This window comes from Eulemur rufifrons, chromosome 3, assembly GCF_041146395.1.
Source record: "Eulemur rufifrons isolate Redbay chromosome 3, OSU_ERuf_1, whole genome shotgun sequence".
NCBI classification, from domain to species: Eukaryota; Metazoa; Chordata; class Mammalia; order Primates; family Lemuridae; genus Eulemur; species Eulemur rufifrons.
Genome location: NC_090985.1, coordinates 31,164,264 through 31,178,577, shown reverse-complemented (window position 1 = coordinate 31,178,577; position 14,314 = coordinate 31,164,264). Strand labels below are relative to the sequence as shown.

General features: G+C 36.0%; 1 protein-coding gene across 1 annotated transcript in view; it reads left to right on the top strand.

Moving 5' to 3' along the window:
- The window catches only part of KHDRBS3 (KH RNA binding domain containing, signal transduction associated 3), a 164,690-nt gene that overhangs the window by 92,085 nt on the left and 58,291 nt on the right, over positions 1 to 14,314 (top strand). The window contains exon 6 of the mRNA XM_069465958.1: positions 11,645 to 11,840. Within this exon, the coding sequence (XP_069322059.1) occupies positions 11,645 to 11,840 (196 nt within the window). The remainder of the gene's footprint in view (positions 1 to 11,644; positions 11,841 to 14,314) is intronic.

Genomic DNA, 14,314 nt, shown 5'->3' with positions numbered 1-14,314 from the left:
CTGGTAATCTGAATTTGTATAAATTCTCTTTTCAATCATGTATTATATTCTGCTTATCAACTAATGAGTGACCATTTCCTTATGCTCCTGCCTCTGCCCATAACTGGTGCCTAAATTTCATAACATATTTTGCCTATGAGCAGTCTTTCATCAATTTATATTGAAGGACCATGTTAAAATCTGGGCTTAGATTTTAAACTTTATATTTTTCTGTGTTTATATTTGTTTGTTTAAACAGTAGCGTCTTCTAAACTTTATCATCATTAAGAGCCATGTAGTTTAAAAAGTAATAATAACCTAACCTTTTTTATTCATTATAGATTGCATAATGTTTTTAAATGTTAGCAGAATATATTAGGAATCAATTTCTTTTCTTATAAAGAAAAAGTTTTCTGAAATTCATAAATTATTTCAGCTTTTGAAGTTTAATGCAGTACTTACAATAAAAACCAGTATGTAATTTTGATGTTCACTGAAATAAAGGTTTAGAATCATTAATTTTAAGCCTTGAGGTAAACTCACATTTCAGGATTCAAAATACATGGGAAAATGCAGTGTTAAATTGGCTGCTATAAAATTACTAGGCAAATTGGCAAGAGATTTACAGAATTGTCATCAAGGAAAAATTTTAGATAAGGATCAAGTTAGAGATTTTAAATTATCTAACAGCATCAAGCTCACCAAAAAGTTTTCTAAGTTTGTTTTAAGATAAAAATTAACTTCAGTAGTTAGTAATTGGAAATTATAACAAAAGTTGGACAGTTATAGGAAACAGTTATACTTTCCTAAGTAAAAATATATTTTTAACCTTCTATTGAATGTACAAATCTACTAGAATGTGAGTTTCAGGAGGTCTCTCAGAAATTCTGTCTTGTTTCCTGTTGTTACATTCCCACTGCACAAAACAGGGCCTGGTGCACAGCAGCCACCCAGTAAAGGCAAAGGATTACGCAGTGGGGAGTGCTAGACTAGAGAGGAATTATTTTCTTTTCCTCCTCTCACCCAGCATTGCCCACCATCTTTCTACCCCAACACCTAACCCAGTTCCAAGTAGTTTTTTATGAAAAAGAAAACTTCCTCTCTGCCTCTTACTCTATTAAAATAGTTAGTTTTTTGTTCTTATAAGGCAACTTTACAAGGCAATTATGTATCTGTTGTTTATGAATTTATATCTATATGTATGACTAGAAGGCAGAATGTATTTATTTTGGCAAAACTTTAATGCATATACATTTTAGGAATTTAATACCTTATTTTTTATTTATTTTTTTTTCTTCTTTTTTTTTTTATTTTTTTATTTTTTTTTTTTATTTCATCTTGTTATGGGGGATACAGAATTTCAGGTTACATACGTTGCTCCTGTTCCGCCTTTCCCCCCAAGCCAGAGCTCCAGACGTGTCTGTTCCCCAGGTCGTGCGCATTGCACCCATCATATAGGTATATATCCTTCCCTTCCCCACCCCCCCTTATTTTTTGATAATGTAAAAACAAATTTTTTACTGCCATTTGAAATGTTTAAAATCTTTTATTTTTTTAAAAAAATTTCCTTTTCATTTTTAGAAGGATAAACAACAAAGAGTTACACACTAAGTAGAAATGTTAAATGATACTCTCTTTAAAATGGATTAAGAATGATATCGTAGTTGCTAAGGATTGTCTTAATATACTGAAAATAGTATATTTTTCCCCTCTAGTATATGAAGTTATGAGAAGTGTTACTAGGAAGACTTGAGTAGTTAATATTAGGGCAATAAATGTTTCACCAAATGTATGATATGATTTATATTAATGTACCAATCAATATTAAACAGTACTTTTTCTTTTTATTAAGGAAAGGGTAGATAAAAGAAAGTGATAATTCTTTCTCAACTGGACAGATTTATGGAAATTTTAAATAAAAACTTTGTTGGGATGTTTTTTAAATTGTTTGATTCTCTACTAGACTAACCTGCTCAGGACAACCTCCCACCTAAACTATCACAACAGTCACCCTCCTCTCCTTCCTTCCAACTCTGTCATTACTACACAGTTTGTGCCTTTAATACAGCTAGGTGTCTATACCTGACATGTATGCCCCATATCCCAGGCAAAACACTAGAGGACTTAGGTTGAAAATGAGTTTCTCTGTTTTTGTTTTTGTTTCCTACCATAAAGCCCACTGAATTCCTCCTACTGAAATCAGTACTCAGTATCAAATTACTTTTTATTAAAGTACTCTCTGATGGTATTAGTGACCAGTCACCCTGGAGTTGATGAAGGGGAGACAAAAGGAGAAAAATTGATGGTTTCTTTTAAAATCACCTCAATATTAATAGGCTTTAGGAAGGCAATTACTGAAGCAAATAGTGTTGCAAATTATTGAGAACTCATGACAAAAACTCATAATTTACATGCCAGCAGGGACGGACAAACAAGAAAAGCAGCCTAAGCCTGGTTCTCTTGGCTCCAGCTCGGCCAGCACATACGTGTCCAGTGCAAAAGCTGGAGAAGGAATCCAGGGAGCATGTTCATATACAGTGGCAAGCTCCTCCCCACCACACTTTGGTTTTTTGGAAGTTTTAATATTTTTTTCAAAACCTCTTTGAAAATCAGTCTATTATGTTATTAATTAATATCACAAATTTCCTTGAGTCCTTTCTGTGTCAAGAATTGAAGTTACAGAGATGATTAAGTCATTGTCTTGACCTCAGGGAGTCTAGAGTATAAGAGAGGAAAGTCAGAGAGACAAGTGACTGGGACAGAATGATATAAATAGGGGAAAGAGAGATCAACGAAGAGTGCTATGGGAATAGAAAAGAGGGTAGGAGTATTCTGAATGGAGAAAAAGAGTTTGAACAAACGTACACGGAAGGTGAAGGAATCAGGCAAGATAGTGCCAAAGGGAAGTCCTCCTAAGCAGAGAGAGGTTTAGAAACAGAAAAGAAGGGGGCTGTTCGTGGCTTGAAATTAGGGTATGGCACTGGAAAATGAGAGTTTCTAGAGTCAGCTTTGGCTCTTACTAGCTATATGGCCTAGAGGAACTTTAGGTTACTTCTCTCCAAGCCATAGTTCCCTCATCAATAGAAAATTGAGCACACACTTATGCAAATTGTCTTTAATTTTTTTAATGTCCTATTCAAGCTCATACTCTGCCACAGTTCCTTTTCTGATTACTCAGAATGATCCTACACTGAAAATTAAAATCCTGTGGCCATGACAATGTGATGATCACTCAGCATAAGATCTGGAACAAAGCTCTCTCTCAAGTTCCTTTGTCAACATCATTGTTCTCTGAAGGGAAGGAAACTTGTGCTGCATAGTTCCAAGAGGCAGAAATAGAGCTGATAGAAATTATAGAGAAAGAGTTTTGTTATTTTCGTATTAAATAAAAAAGTAAACACATGCTGACAATCAGAATTGGATAATAGTGAGTGACATAGGCCTCAAAGTGAGGAAGGAGCTCTCTGTCATTAGGGGCTACTTAATCGAATCCAAAGAGAAGATAAATGACTTTTTTGCGCTTTAAAAAAGGGTATACTTCTTTACATTATATCGTCAACAGTTTTACTAACAACCAGTTTGTAACTTGGATTAAATTATAATTTATAAATTGCCTTGGATTTATTTATTTATTTATTTTTTATTATTAGGCTACATGTTACAGCAGAATGGATTTCTTTTGTACTCTATATACTGTAGGATAACGAAGCAGTTGCTCAGTTAATTTTTTAGTTGCATCGAAGCTTGGGTGAAACACAGAACAACAAAAAGAGATAACCAATAGCGTATTTCATGACAGGGCTGTGGCCTCTGAATCTTAAGCCCAGCTAATCAAAAGATGGTCTGCAGATTACCAGCAGCAGCACTCGAGAGCTTGTTAGAAAAACAGAATCTCAGTCCCACCCCAGACCTGCTGATTCAGACTCTGCGTGTAACAAGGCCCCCGGGTGATGTGGATGCACGTGACCGTGTGCGAAGCACGGCCGTAGAACCACGGTTCAGGTGGTCTCTAAAGGTGCTCAGAGTAAGAGCTGCCAGCATCATCTGTTTGGAAGCTTTTGTCTTTGTCAGCTCTGACAGTTTAAGTGTGTTCTGAGGGACTCCAACTGCAGGCTGCTTTCACCTTTTCCTTTTGTCTGTCCTCTCATTCGCATGGCAACCCTAGGCAAGGAAAAAGACCTTAGAATGAGCTTTATTCACAGAAAAGCACTGTCAGGAGTGAAGAACGATTGTCAAATGTGTTAAGGATTCCATAGGAAAAATGCAGTTATCCCTCAGATCGTTATTGCATCAGGGCATGGACCTCAGATGGATCTGTGGGAAGGTTTTCCTCACCGTGATACCAGTAATAACAGGTTAGGACCCTGTCACAGGTCCTACTCTGTAGCCACCCATGGGCCCGGACCTTCCTGAGCCCCAGGAGTCAACTGTATTTCCCAGGGTCACCAAACTAGTAATGCTGTGGAGCTAGCGTCAGCAGTCCTGGCTTCTGCCACTGAACCCATTGTTTTACCTGCTGTACTTTGATGCTACTTCTAAAAGTTACAGATAAAAGCCAAACGATTTAGTATATATTTACAAACTCTTACTCTACTAGACCACATTACTGTTGTTAAATATATAATATGAGAACTGACGTGAGTTGTACCTTCTGTCTGCTCTACTTGTCTTTCAATAAGTAGCCAAAAGGAAAATATGAGGACAATAGAAGCAAAAGGATACACAGTAATTCCCACTTACCAAGTTCCTGCTTTAGGCCAGGCGCTTTACATACCCTATACATAAACTTCACAGCTATTCTGCAAGAAGAGTGATATCATTAACCCCATCATACAGGTGGGAAAACTGAGACTCAAAGATGAAGTGACAAAACTGAATTCAAGTATGGGTATGTTGAAACCCAAAACATGTTTTTTTTATCACATTTAAAACCATTTATTCATCTATAAACTAAGTAGTTTCTGATTAGTCAATAATTTTTTGTATTTGTTCATTCAAAGCATCTATTTCTATGAAAGTCTTCCCCACTACAAAATCCTTTATGGATTTTTTTTATATCTGAGTTTCAGGACTAGAAACCATGGTTAGCCTGCTAAAAACTGCAGACAGAACCATTACAGTTCATTCATTAGTCTGCTTTTGAAACTTTCTCTGCAGATGTGTTATCTTTCTGCTCTTCTGTTACACTCATTGTGAGCAGTGTGGCACCCTATTCCTATCAGTTTGGATCTACTCTTCAAGTTTAAAAAAATCCTGTTGATTATCAATATAAATGTCATTGAACAGGCACTTTTTCTCTTCTCATCTCATGTTATCAGTCCAGCTGTTCGGCTTTACCCTGAACGTCATTTATAGCACTCAGTGAATACTTTGGGATATGACAAGATTCTTATGTTAGCAAGTCACTCTCCTTCGTGCCATTCACCCACCAGTGTCATCTAAAGCAATGTTAATGCTATGCTGCTTAACACCATTCCTGTGAAATTTCAACACTTAAAAAAATTAATCTTCAAAGCATATTTTAGAGATAAGTATCCAGAACTACTAGATGTATCAAATGATTTGTCTCAAATTCTATAGCAGCTAATAATTCCTTACTACGATTCCATACACCCAGTGACACATAACGAAGAATATCGATGATTATGGGAAAGATTTGTGAGCTTCTTGAATATATAAATTTAAATTTATAAATTTATGTCTTTCAATTTGATGAAAGGCATACAGTTGTATATTCAAGAAGCATATTGAGTATTTTGTGGTCCATATAGTACCCTGGATGGGATGATGGAGTATTGGATAAGGAAACAGGAAGACTTAATTATTTAATAGTTTACATATATGCTAATTAGTTGAAGTAGCACAAAGGAGTTAGATGTACTATATCTACAAACTACTCTTTAATCACATTGAAGATTTTTCTTGATATATACTGACGATACAAAGTAAAGCAGTACAGAAATTATAGTGTCTCTGTCAGTACAGTTCAAAATGATTGAAATTTATATAAATTGTTGATCTTTATTGAGTCAGAAAACATTTCAAACACTTTATGTGTACTGTGTAATTTTTCCCTCAGAATAACACTAAGAAATGGGTTCTGTATTTATTCCCATTTCACCGTTGAGGAAACTGGCTTGGAAAGTTCTGACTCTTGGTTTGCTTGAGTCTTAACTGGCAGGTAAAGTTAAGCTAGCAAGGACATGAGGAATTGACTTCAGATCTGATTCCAGTGCCTTTGACTCTTGACCAACGTTTGTACTGTACCAATATTTATGGCCTAGGATAAAAAAAAGAAAAACTAATTTACATTATTCATGAAAAGGTTATCTAAGAGTAAGGTTAGTTTATGAGAAAATTTAATTGCTTCAGATTTCTTATGTTTAAATTAGGTTCAACTGCTAATACCAAATGTCTACTTATAGTGGCTTCACCCAGTAGAGATTTTATCAGCAACCCCACACTGCCATTTGGGTTCCTGGCTCCCTCTAGCTTGTGGCTATACTTTTCTTAGCTCGTCACTTTTGTCTGCAAGCCTGTCGTCTTACAGCCATGTCCGCATCACATGCAGGAAGAAGGGAAAGGAAAATGCCAACTGTAGTTTTAAAGAGCTTTCCATAAATCTCACTCAGTGCTAATGTGTCGTTGGCCAAAACTGGATCACAAGTTACCCATGGCTGCAAGAAAGCTGCAAAACTGAGGGGTTTTTGTTTTGTTGTTTTTTAATGTTATTGGTATTTTAAAACAGTCTTAGGTTTACAGAAAGTTTCCACATAACCCACATGTAGTTTTCCCCTATTGTTAACATCTTTTATTAGTATGGCTCGTTTCTTTTGATTAATGAATCAGTGTTGACACATTGCTAACTACAGCATTGATGCAGTATTAACTACAGTCCATTTCAGATTTCCTTAGTTTTTATCTAGTGTCTTTTTTTCTCAGGATACCACATCACATTTAGTCATCATGTCTCCTCAGGCTCCTCTTGGCTGTGAGAATACCTGAGACTTACTTTTTTAAATGATCCTGACCGTTTTGATTCATACTGGTCAGATCTTTTGTAAGATGTCTATCCGTTGGATTTTGTCTGATATTTTTCTCATGATTAGCCTTGGGTTATGGTTTGGAGAATGAATGCCATTTTCATCTCATCATATCAAGGTACATACTATCCACATGACTTCTCACTGTTTATGTTAAGATCACCTGGCTGAGGTGGTATCTGTCAGAATTCACCACCGTAAGGGTATTGCTCCTTTTTATCGCTGTCCACTGCATCTTTTAAAAGGAAGTCACTATGGAGAATCCCTCTTTAAGTAGTAGGGAATTATAGTTCACCTCCTGGTGGGTGGGATATTTACAAAAATTATTTGGAAGATTTGTCTCTTCTCCCTTATTTATTGATTGATTCAGTCATTTATTTATATCAATGTGGACTCATAAACATCAATTTTACACTTTGGGTTACAGTCCAATACTACTGCATTTTGTTGCTCACATTCTTTTAGTGTTGCCCATTGGGAGTTCTTTCAGTAGGCTCTTCTGTTCCTTTGACCTACTCCCATGATTTGGGGTTTTATTTATTCACTTATTATTTTTTTAGCACTTTCTTACATTCTGGCACTACAAGTTGCTCCAGATTCATCTTGTATGTATTTCTACCTCCAGTCCTAGAATCAGCCATTTCTCCAAGGACCTCTTGCTCTGTTTATTGGGGAGTGGTATTAAGACCCAAGATCGGGGTACTAGTTCTCCTTGTTGGTACTGGAATATCCTTGCTTCTAGACTCTCTCAGCTGACAGAGCAAGGACATATGTGTGTATAATAGCCCATGTCTGTACATATAACTATGTTTATTCTTTAACCATCTGCATCTATAGTGAACTGAACATGGGTTTATACTAATATCTCTGATTCTAATCTGTTACCACATTGATCATTATAGCCACTTTCTCTTGCTTATCTATAACATCCACTCCAACAGGAAAAACCTTGCTCTCAGCATACATTTATTTATTTATTATTACCTACCAGTAATAAATGAGAGTTCCTTTTGTTCCACATCCTCATCAACAATTGGTATATCCAGTTATTTTTTATTTTAGTAATTTTAATAGGTGTAAAATGGTATCTCATTTTTTTTTAATTTGTAATTTCTTAGTGACAAATGATGTTGAACATCTTTTTATTTGATTATTTACCATCTGTGTATATCTTCTTTGGTGAGGTGTCTGTTCAGGTAGTTTGCCCATTTTTTAATTGAGCTATTTCCTTATTGTTGAGTTTTTAAAGTCTTTTGTGTATTTTAGGTACAGATCCTTTATCACAGTGGTCCCCAACCTTTTTGGCACCAGGAGCCAGTTTCATGGAATACAATTTTTCCACGGACTGGGGATGGGGGAGTGGGGTGTCGTGGGGAGGATGCAGAACTCAGGTGATGATGCACGGTCTGTTTCCAAACAGGCCACAGACCGGTAGCTGGCTGCAGCCCAGGGTTTGTGGACCACAGCTTCATCAGATACGTGTTTTACAAATATTTTCTTCCTTCCTGTGGTGTCTTTGTATCTTAGTAGTGTCCTTCTCAGATCAGAAGTCTATAATTTTAATAAAGTCCAGCGTATCAGTTTTTCTTTCTTGGACTGTGTTTTTGATATTGTATCTAAAAACTCATCACCAAATCAACGTCATACATAGATTTTCTTCTGTGCTTTCTTCTATAAGTTTTATATTTTGTATTTAACTCTAAAACTCATTTTGAGTTAATTTTTGTGAAAGATGTAAGGTATGTATCTTTGTATTTAAATGTCTAGGTGGTTTTTTGTTTTGTTTTGTTTTGTTTTTATTTTGGTTTTTTGTTTGTTTTGGTTTTGGCATATGGATGTCCAGTTGTTCCTGTACAATTTGTTAAAAAATAACAATTATCATCTCTCTCTTGAATTGTCTTTCCTCCTTTGCCAAATCAATTTCTGGGCTCTCCATTTTGTTCCATTGATTTATGTCTAGTCTTTTACCAATACCAGGCTGTCTTGATCACTATAGCTTTATAATAAGTATTAAAATTAGATATTGTGGGTCTTCTAACATTGTTTTTCTTCTTCAATATTATGTTATACCTGCTAGATCTTTTTCTTTTCCGTGTATACTTTAGAATGTTTGTCAGTATCTATAACATGGGTCACTGAGATTTTTATTACATTGAGTCTATAGATCAAATTGGATAGAATTGGCATCTTCATAATATTGAGTCTTATAACCATGACTATGGAATATTTCTCCTTTGATTTCTTTCATCAGAGTTTTGTGGTTTTCTACATAGAGATTCTGTACGTATTTTGTTAGCTTTATGCCAAAATATTTCATTTCTTTTGTGGTTTCAGTAAATGTTTTTGTGTTTTAAATTTTAAATTCCAGTTCATTATTGGCATATAGGAAAGCATTTGACTTGCTAACCTTATATTCTTAGATCTTATTTTATTAACTTACTAGTTTTAGGAGTGACTTTTTGTTTCTCTTTTTTTGTTATTCGTTGGTGGCATTTTCTACATAGACAATCATGTCACCTGTGAAGAAAGAAGGTTTTATTTCTTCCTTCAAAATTTATATAATTTTTATTTACTTTTCTTATCTTATTGAAGTAGGTAGTAATTCCAGCATAATGTTGAATGCTAGCAGTGAGAGTAGACCTCCTCACCTTGTTCCCAATCTTAAGGGAAAACTATTCAGTTTCTCAACATTGACTATGTTGTAGGTTTGTTTTAGTTGTTCTTTTTCAACTTGAGGAAATTTCTCTCTATTCCTAGTTTACTGAAAGTGATTGTCATGAATTGGTGTTGCATTTTGCCAAATGCTTTTTCTGTTCTATTTATATAACCATAAGATTTTTCTACTTTAGCCGTATTGATGTGTAGTAGATTACATTGATTTTCTAATAGTGAACCAACCTTATATAGTTGGAATAAATCCTACTTGGTCATGGTATATAATTCTTTTAATACATTATTGAATTCAATTTCCTAATATTTTTGAGGATTTTTGCATCTGTGTTCATGAGAGAGATTTATTTCTACTTTTTCATCATATAATGAAATGTATTTTTCTATGTTGGTTATTAGGACCACATGCCTCATCCTGGGGAGGTCAGAGAGCAGCTGGATTGGTCCCAAGGCCAGCACCTGTCCTTCCCTTTTCCACCTACCCCCAGCCAGTTGTAGCCCCCAGAGGGAGAATTAGAAAAGCATTCTGGGAGACACCTTCTATGATAGGTCCCTACCAGGGCTCAAGGCCAAGCTGGGACCAGTCATCTCTGGCTGGCCCAGGCTGGTCCAGCCTCTGACTAGTAATATAGAAAAAATTTTTAGAAGAGGCTTCCAATGACCAGGTTTGTAAAGTTAGTTAGGAAGGTTCCCTCTGATTTTATTTTCTAGAAGAAATTGTAGAAAACTTATATCATTTCTTCCTTTAATATTAATATTTGATAGAATTCAGTGAAACCATCTGGACTGTGTGTTTTCTTTTTTAAATATTATTAATTATTGATTAAATTTCTTTAATATAGGCCTATTCAGATTTTTAATTCTCTTTGTGTGAGTTTTGGTCATTTGTATATTTCAATGAATTAGTTCCATTCATCTATGTTAATAAATTTTGAGGCCTGAAGTTGTTCATAGTGTTCCTTCATTATCCTTTTATGTCCTGAGGTTAGTAGTGATGAAACCTTCTTCATTTCTGATATTGGTGGATTTTTTCCTTGGTTAGCCTGTCCAGAGGTTTATCAGTTTTATTGATCTTTTCAAGGACCAGCTTTTGGTTTTGTTAACTTTCTCTTTTGTTTTTGTAAAATGAGTTTTGAACTGTGTATTTGCCATCCCAAACACACTGGAGGAGGAGGAAACTGATCTGTAGACAACTAGCGTTATCAGCTGCAGTTCTTATTTGGTGGACCTTGTATAGGTGAGATGGATCAGGCTGTGTCTTTTATTCTCTGGTGTAGACACCCTTTTCTGTACTTATTTCTTCAAATAGAACTTGCACATTTTCTCAGGTTTTTGCTTAAGTTGAACCATGCTTGATATAGCTACTTCCTTTCTTCCTCTCTGACTTGAAATCTCATGTTTTACATTAGAAATACATGAATATGTTGAATTCTACTTTAGAAAATGCTTATATTTATTTAACTTAAGAATGATATTTTATAGTACCATTAGGTGATACATTATTTGAGAAAGTACAATTTATTCTCTCTCTGGTGAAACTGTGGTATATGTTTTGGTCTCTGACTTTGCTCTCTAAGCTTCAGTTTTCTTGTCCATAGAAAAGCAAGGTAAGGCCCACTTGATGGTGTGATCCTGGCATGGCATCATGTGGAAGTCAACAGTGCACGCAGCTTCTCCAGATGTCATAGCTTCCTTCTGTGCATACTAGCCAGAAATTAAGTCTGAACTTCTTTGATATTACCATATTGTTGCTGGACTAACTACCTGAATGACTTCACTTCCTTTTAGTAGATAACTGTTTCTTGTTTGCTTTAATTCTCACTTTGCTTATGATTTCCTTATTGCTTTTTACAGAAATATAGCACATTGATTTTTCTGAAGTTTAAAATATGTGAGTAATGGAATGTTAGAGAATATGATAAATATTGCTAATTTGACCTTCTTGCTTGCAGGGGAAGGGGAGGAGTCACAGCCCGGCCGGTTGGAGTTGGTGTCCCTCGTGGAACACCAACTCCCAGGGGAGTCCTATCTACCAGAGGGCCAGTGAGTCGAGGAAGAGGACTTCTCACTCCAAGAGCAAGAGGAGTCCCCCCAACTGGGTACAGACCTCCACCACCACCCCCAACACAAGAGACCTATGGAGAATATGTAAGTGAAGGTGTCAAACAGTGGCACTGGACGTTGTAACCAAGTACCCTCCCTCAGTTTGTTTTAGCTCTTGAATAATTCTCCCTTAGTTCAGCAAACATTTATTGAATGCTAAATAAGTGCTTAGTACTAGAGATACAAAAATGACATGACCTCTTTCATCAAATAGCTTAAATCTTAGGTATGGAAGAAAAATTTGAGTGGTGGGGAGGTGTAAGTCTGGGGTCCAGGAGACGTGTTATCAAGCTCTTGTAAGAGTTTAACATAACATTCTTTCATATTCTACTTTTTGAATACTTCAATCATTAAAAAAATAATTGCCTACATATACCAAGATGGTTTCACCCTTAAGTGTTTTCTCCTAAACTATGCTGCTGAGTATAGAGTTTTGATGGAATTCTTCTCAGGGAAGAAGACAAAAGTTCTTTTTTTTTTTTTCTAATTGGTGCAAATCAGTGAGTTTTTTTATTTACCATTCAGTGTTTCTTTGATATGGTTCATAGACTGATTTAACATAAGAGAAAGAACCATGAAAATTGAGAGGGAAAGGAATTCTTTAAGACTATAACTCCCCTGGGATTCTTACTGTAATATCTTAGTTTACCACAAATGAAGAAAATAAGCAGTGGATAGTGAATTCATATTAGTAATTGAAAATATTAAAGTAAGAGTATATCAGCTGTTGTCAGTGAAAGGGAAGCATTGATAGGGATAAAATGCAAACACCAATAGATTTTCATGTTTTACTTTAATGGCACTCTCTTGCTGGGTGCTTATTACCTTTTTGCACAGTTTCTAAAGATTGCAGTAATCCCTGGGCCACAGACAACCTCTTCTGCTTCATCTGTAGCCACTGGAAAGATCAAGATCTTTGTCTTGGACAGAGTGAACTTTTTGTAATTCTCTGAGCAGGCCATGTTTTCTTATGCTTGCAGACTTTTCTCATGCTGCCTGCCCAGGCTAAAATGATCTTCTCATCTTTTATTTGATTATCTCCTATTCATCCTTCTAGACTTAGGTCAACTATTGCCAGAGAAATTCAGAGGAGGTAATAGCTTACCTATTGAGCATTACTACAATTGTTATATTTCTCTCCCACTTAGACTGTGAACTTCTGGATGCAGGGGGAGGTGGGGGATAACTTTTATCTCTTTATACTTGGCAGAGATTACATACTCAGAGCTCAGTGAATTACATTTAATGAATAAATCCCATAGTAAACAATCACCATTTTGTTATTCAATCTAGAAAGGATGTGGCCCCATCTCTTCTCTTTTTATTCATTACAGTTTGACTTGTTCCTAATTCCTGATATTCTTATCAAACTTAAAATAATCATGCCTTGGGCTCTTCCACAAATGCTGAATCTCCTAAAAGTAGCAGAGACTATGAAGGTGAGGAAATATTAAATTCCTTTTAGGTAGGTCCAGTGTCTGTTTCCACCTCGGTTTACCTTGATTTCTGTTAGGTTTGGATTTAACGTGGATGTGACTGGATGATGTAGTGGAAATTGCCAGGCAGAGAGTGTGGGAAACCTGGATCCTAGACTCCATTTTACCATAAATTTTAGTATCAGTGAAGCAAGGTATTTAACTTTTTTGGCTTCACAATCCACGTATTTCAGAAAGAGCTATTGCCTTCTTTACATGTAATTCGTCTTTCCTCTCAATAAAGATTGACTGAATTTCTACCATGTGAACCAGGTACGCATATTATCTGTATCAGCATGTATGCACTAGTGAGTCTGGAAAGAAATTACATAGATGAATAAAAATAAAAATTACTTGAAAGGTTAAAGTCCAAGGGAGGAAAAGCAAAAGGAAAAGAAATTGAAGGCATTTGCTTCTGCTACTTGTAGCTCTGATTTTTTTTTTTTTTTTTTTTTTGATAAATGATTGGATAGGCATTGAAACAATTGAATTGCAGAGTATTTTGTTGAGTTAATTTACTCCCCTTTCCATGCACTGAAGGATGATGGCGCCGTAGAAGAATGCCTGTGTCCTTTCAGGAGCAGACACAAGTGTGAGAGCTCCTGAGGAGGAAGGCAACCCGCACTGCTTCTGTCCCACACTCACTCCACCTGGCATGCTTCCGGGCGCTGGTGACACTGCAGCTGCGGTTTCAACACAAAGCCAGTACTCCTGGTCACACAGTAGTGTTACCTTCACATAACTGACGGCTACATCTACCATCGTCATTTCAATTTGGCTGAAATGCAGCATTTGCAATTTCATCAGCTTCACACAGTAATAACTCTTGCACCCATAGAACGGCTGTGTGCTTTCCACCTGTGCTCTGGGAGTATGGTGGGACACCAGAGGGAAAAAAAGCATCATCATGGTATACCTCTTTCCCCAAGTTGAATTACTGTCATTAAGGACTCCCATTATAAATGTTATAACTTTTCCACTTAACTTAGTATCTATTATTCCTGGGAATACCTTTTAAGATTAACAACTAGAAAAAGATTTTCC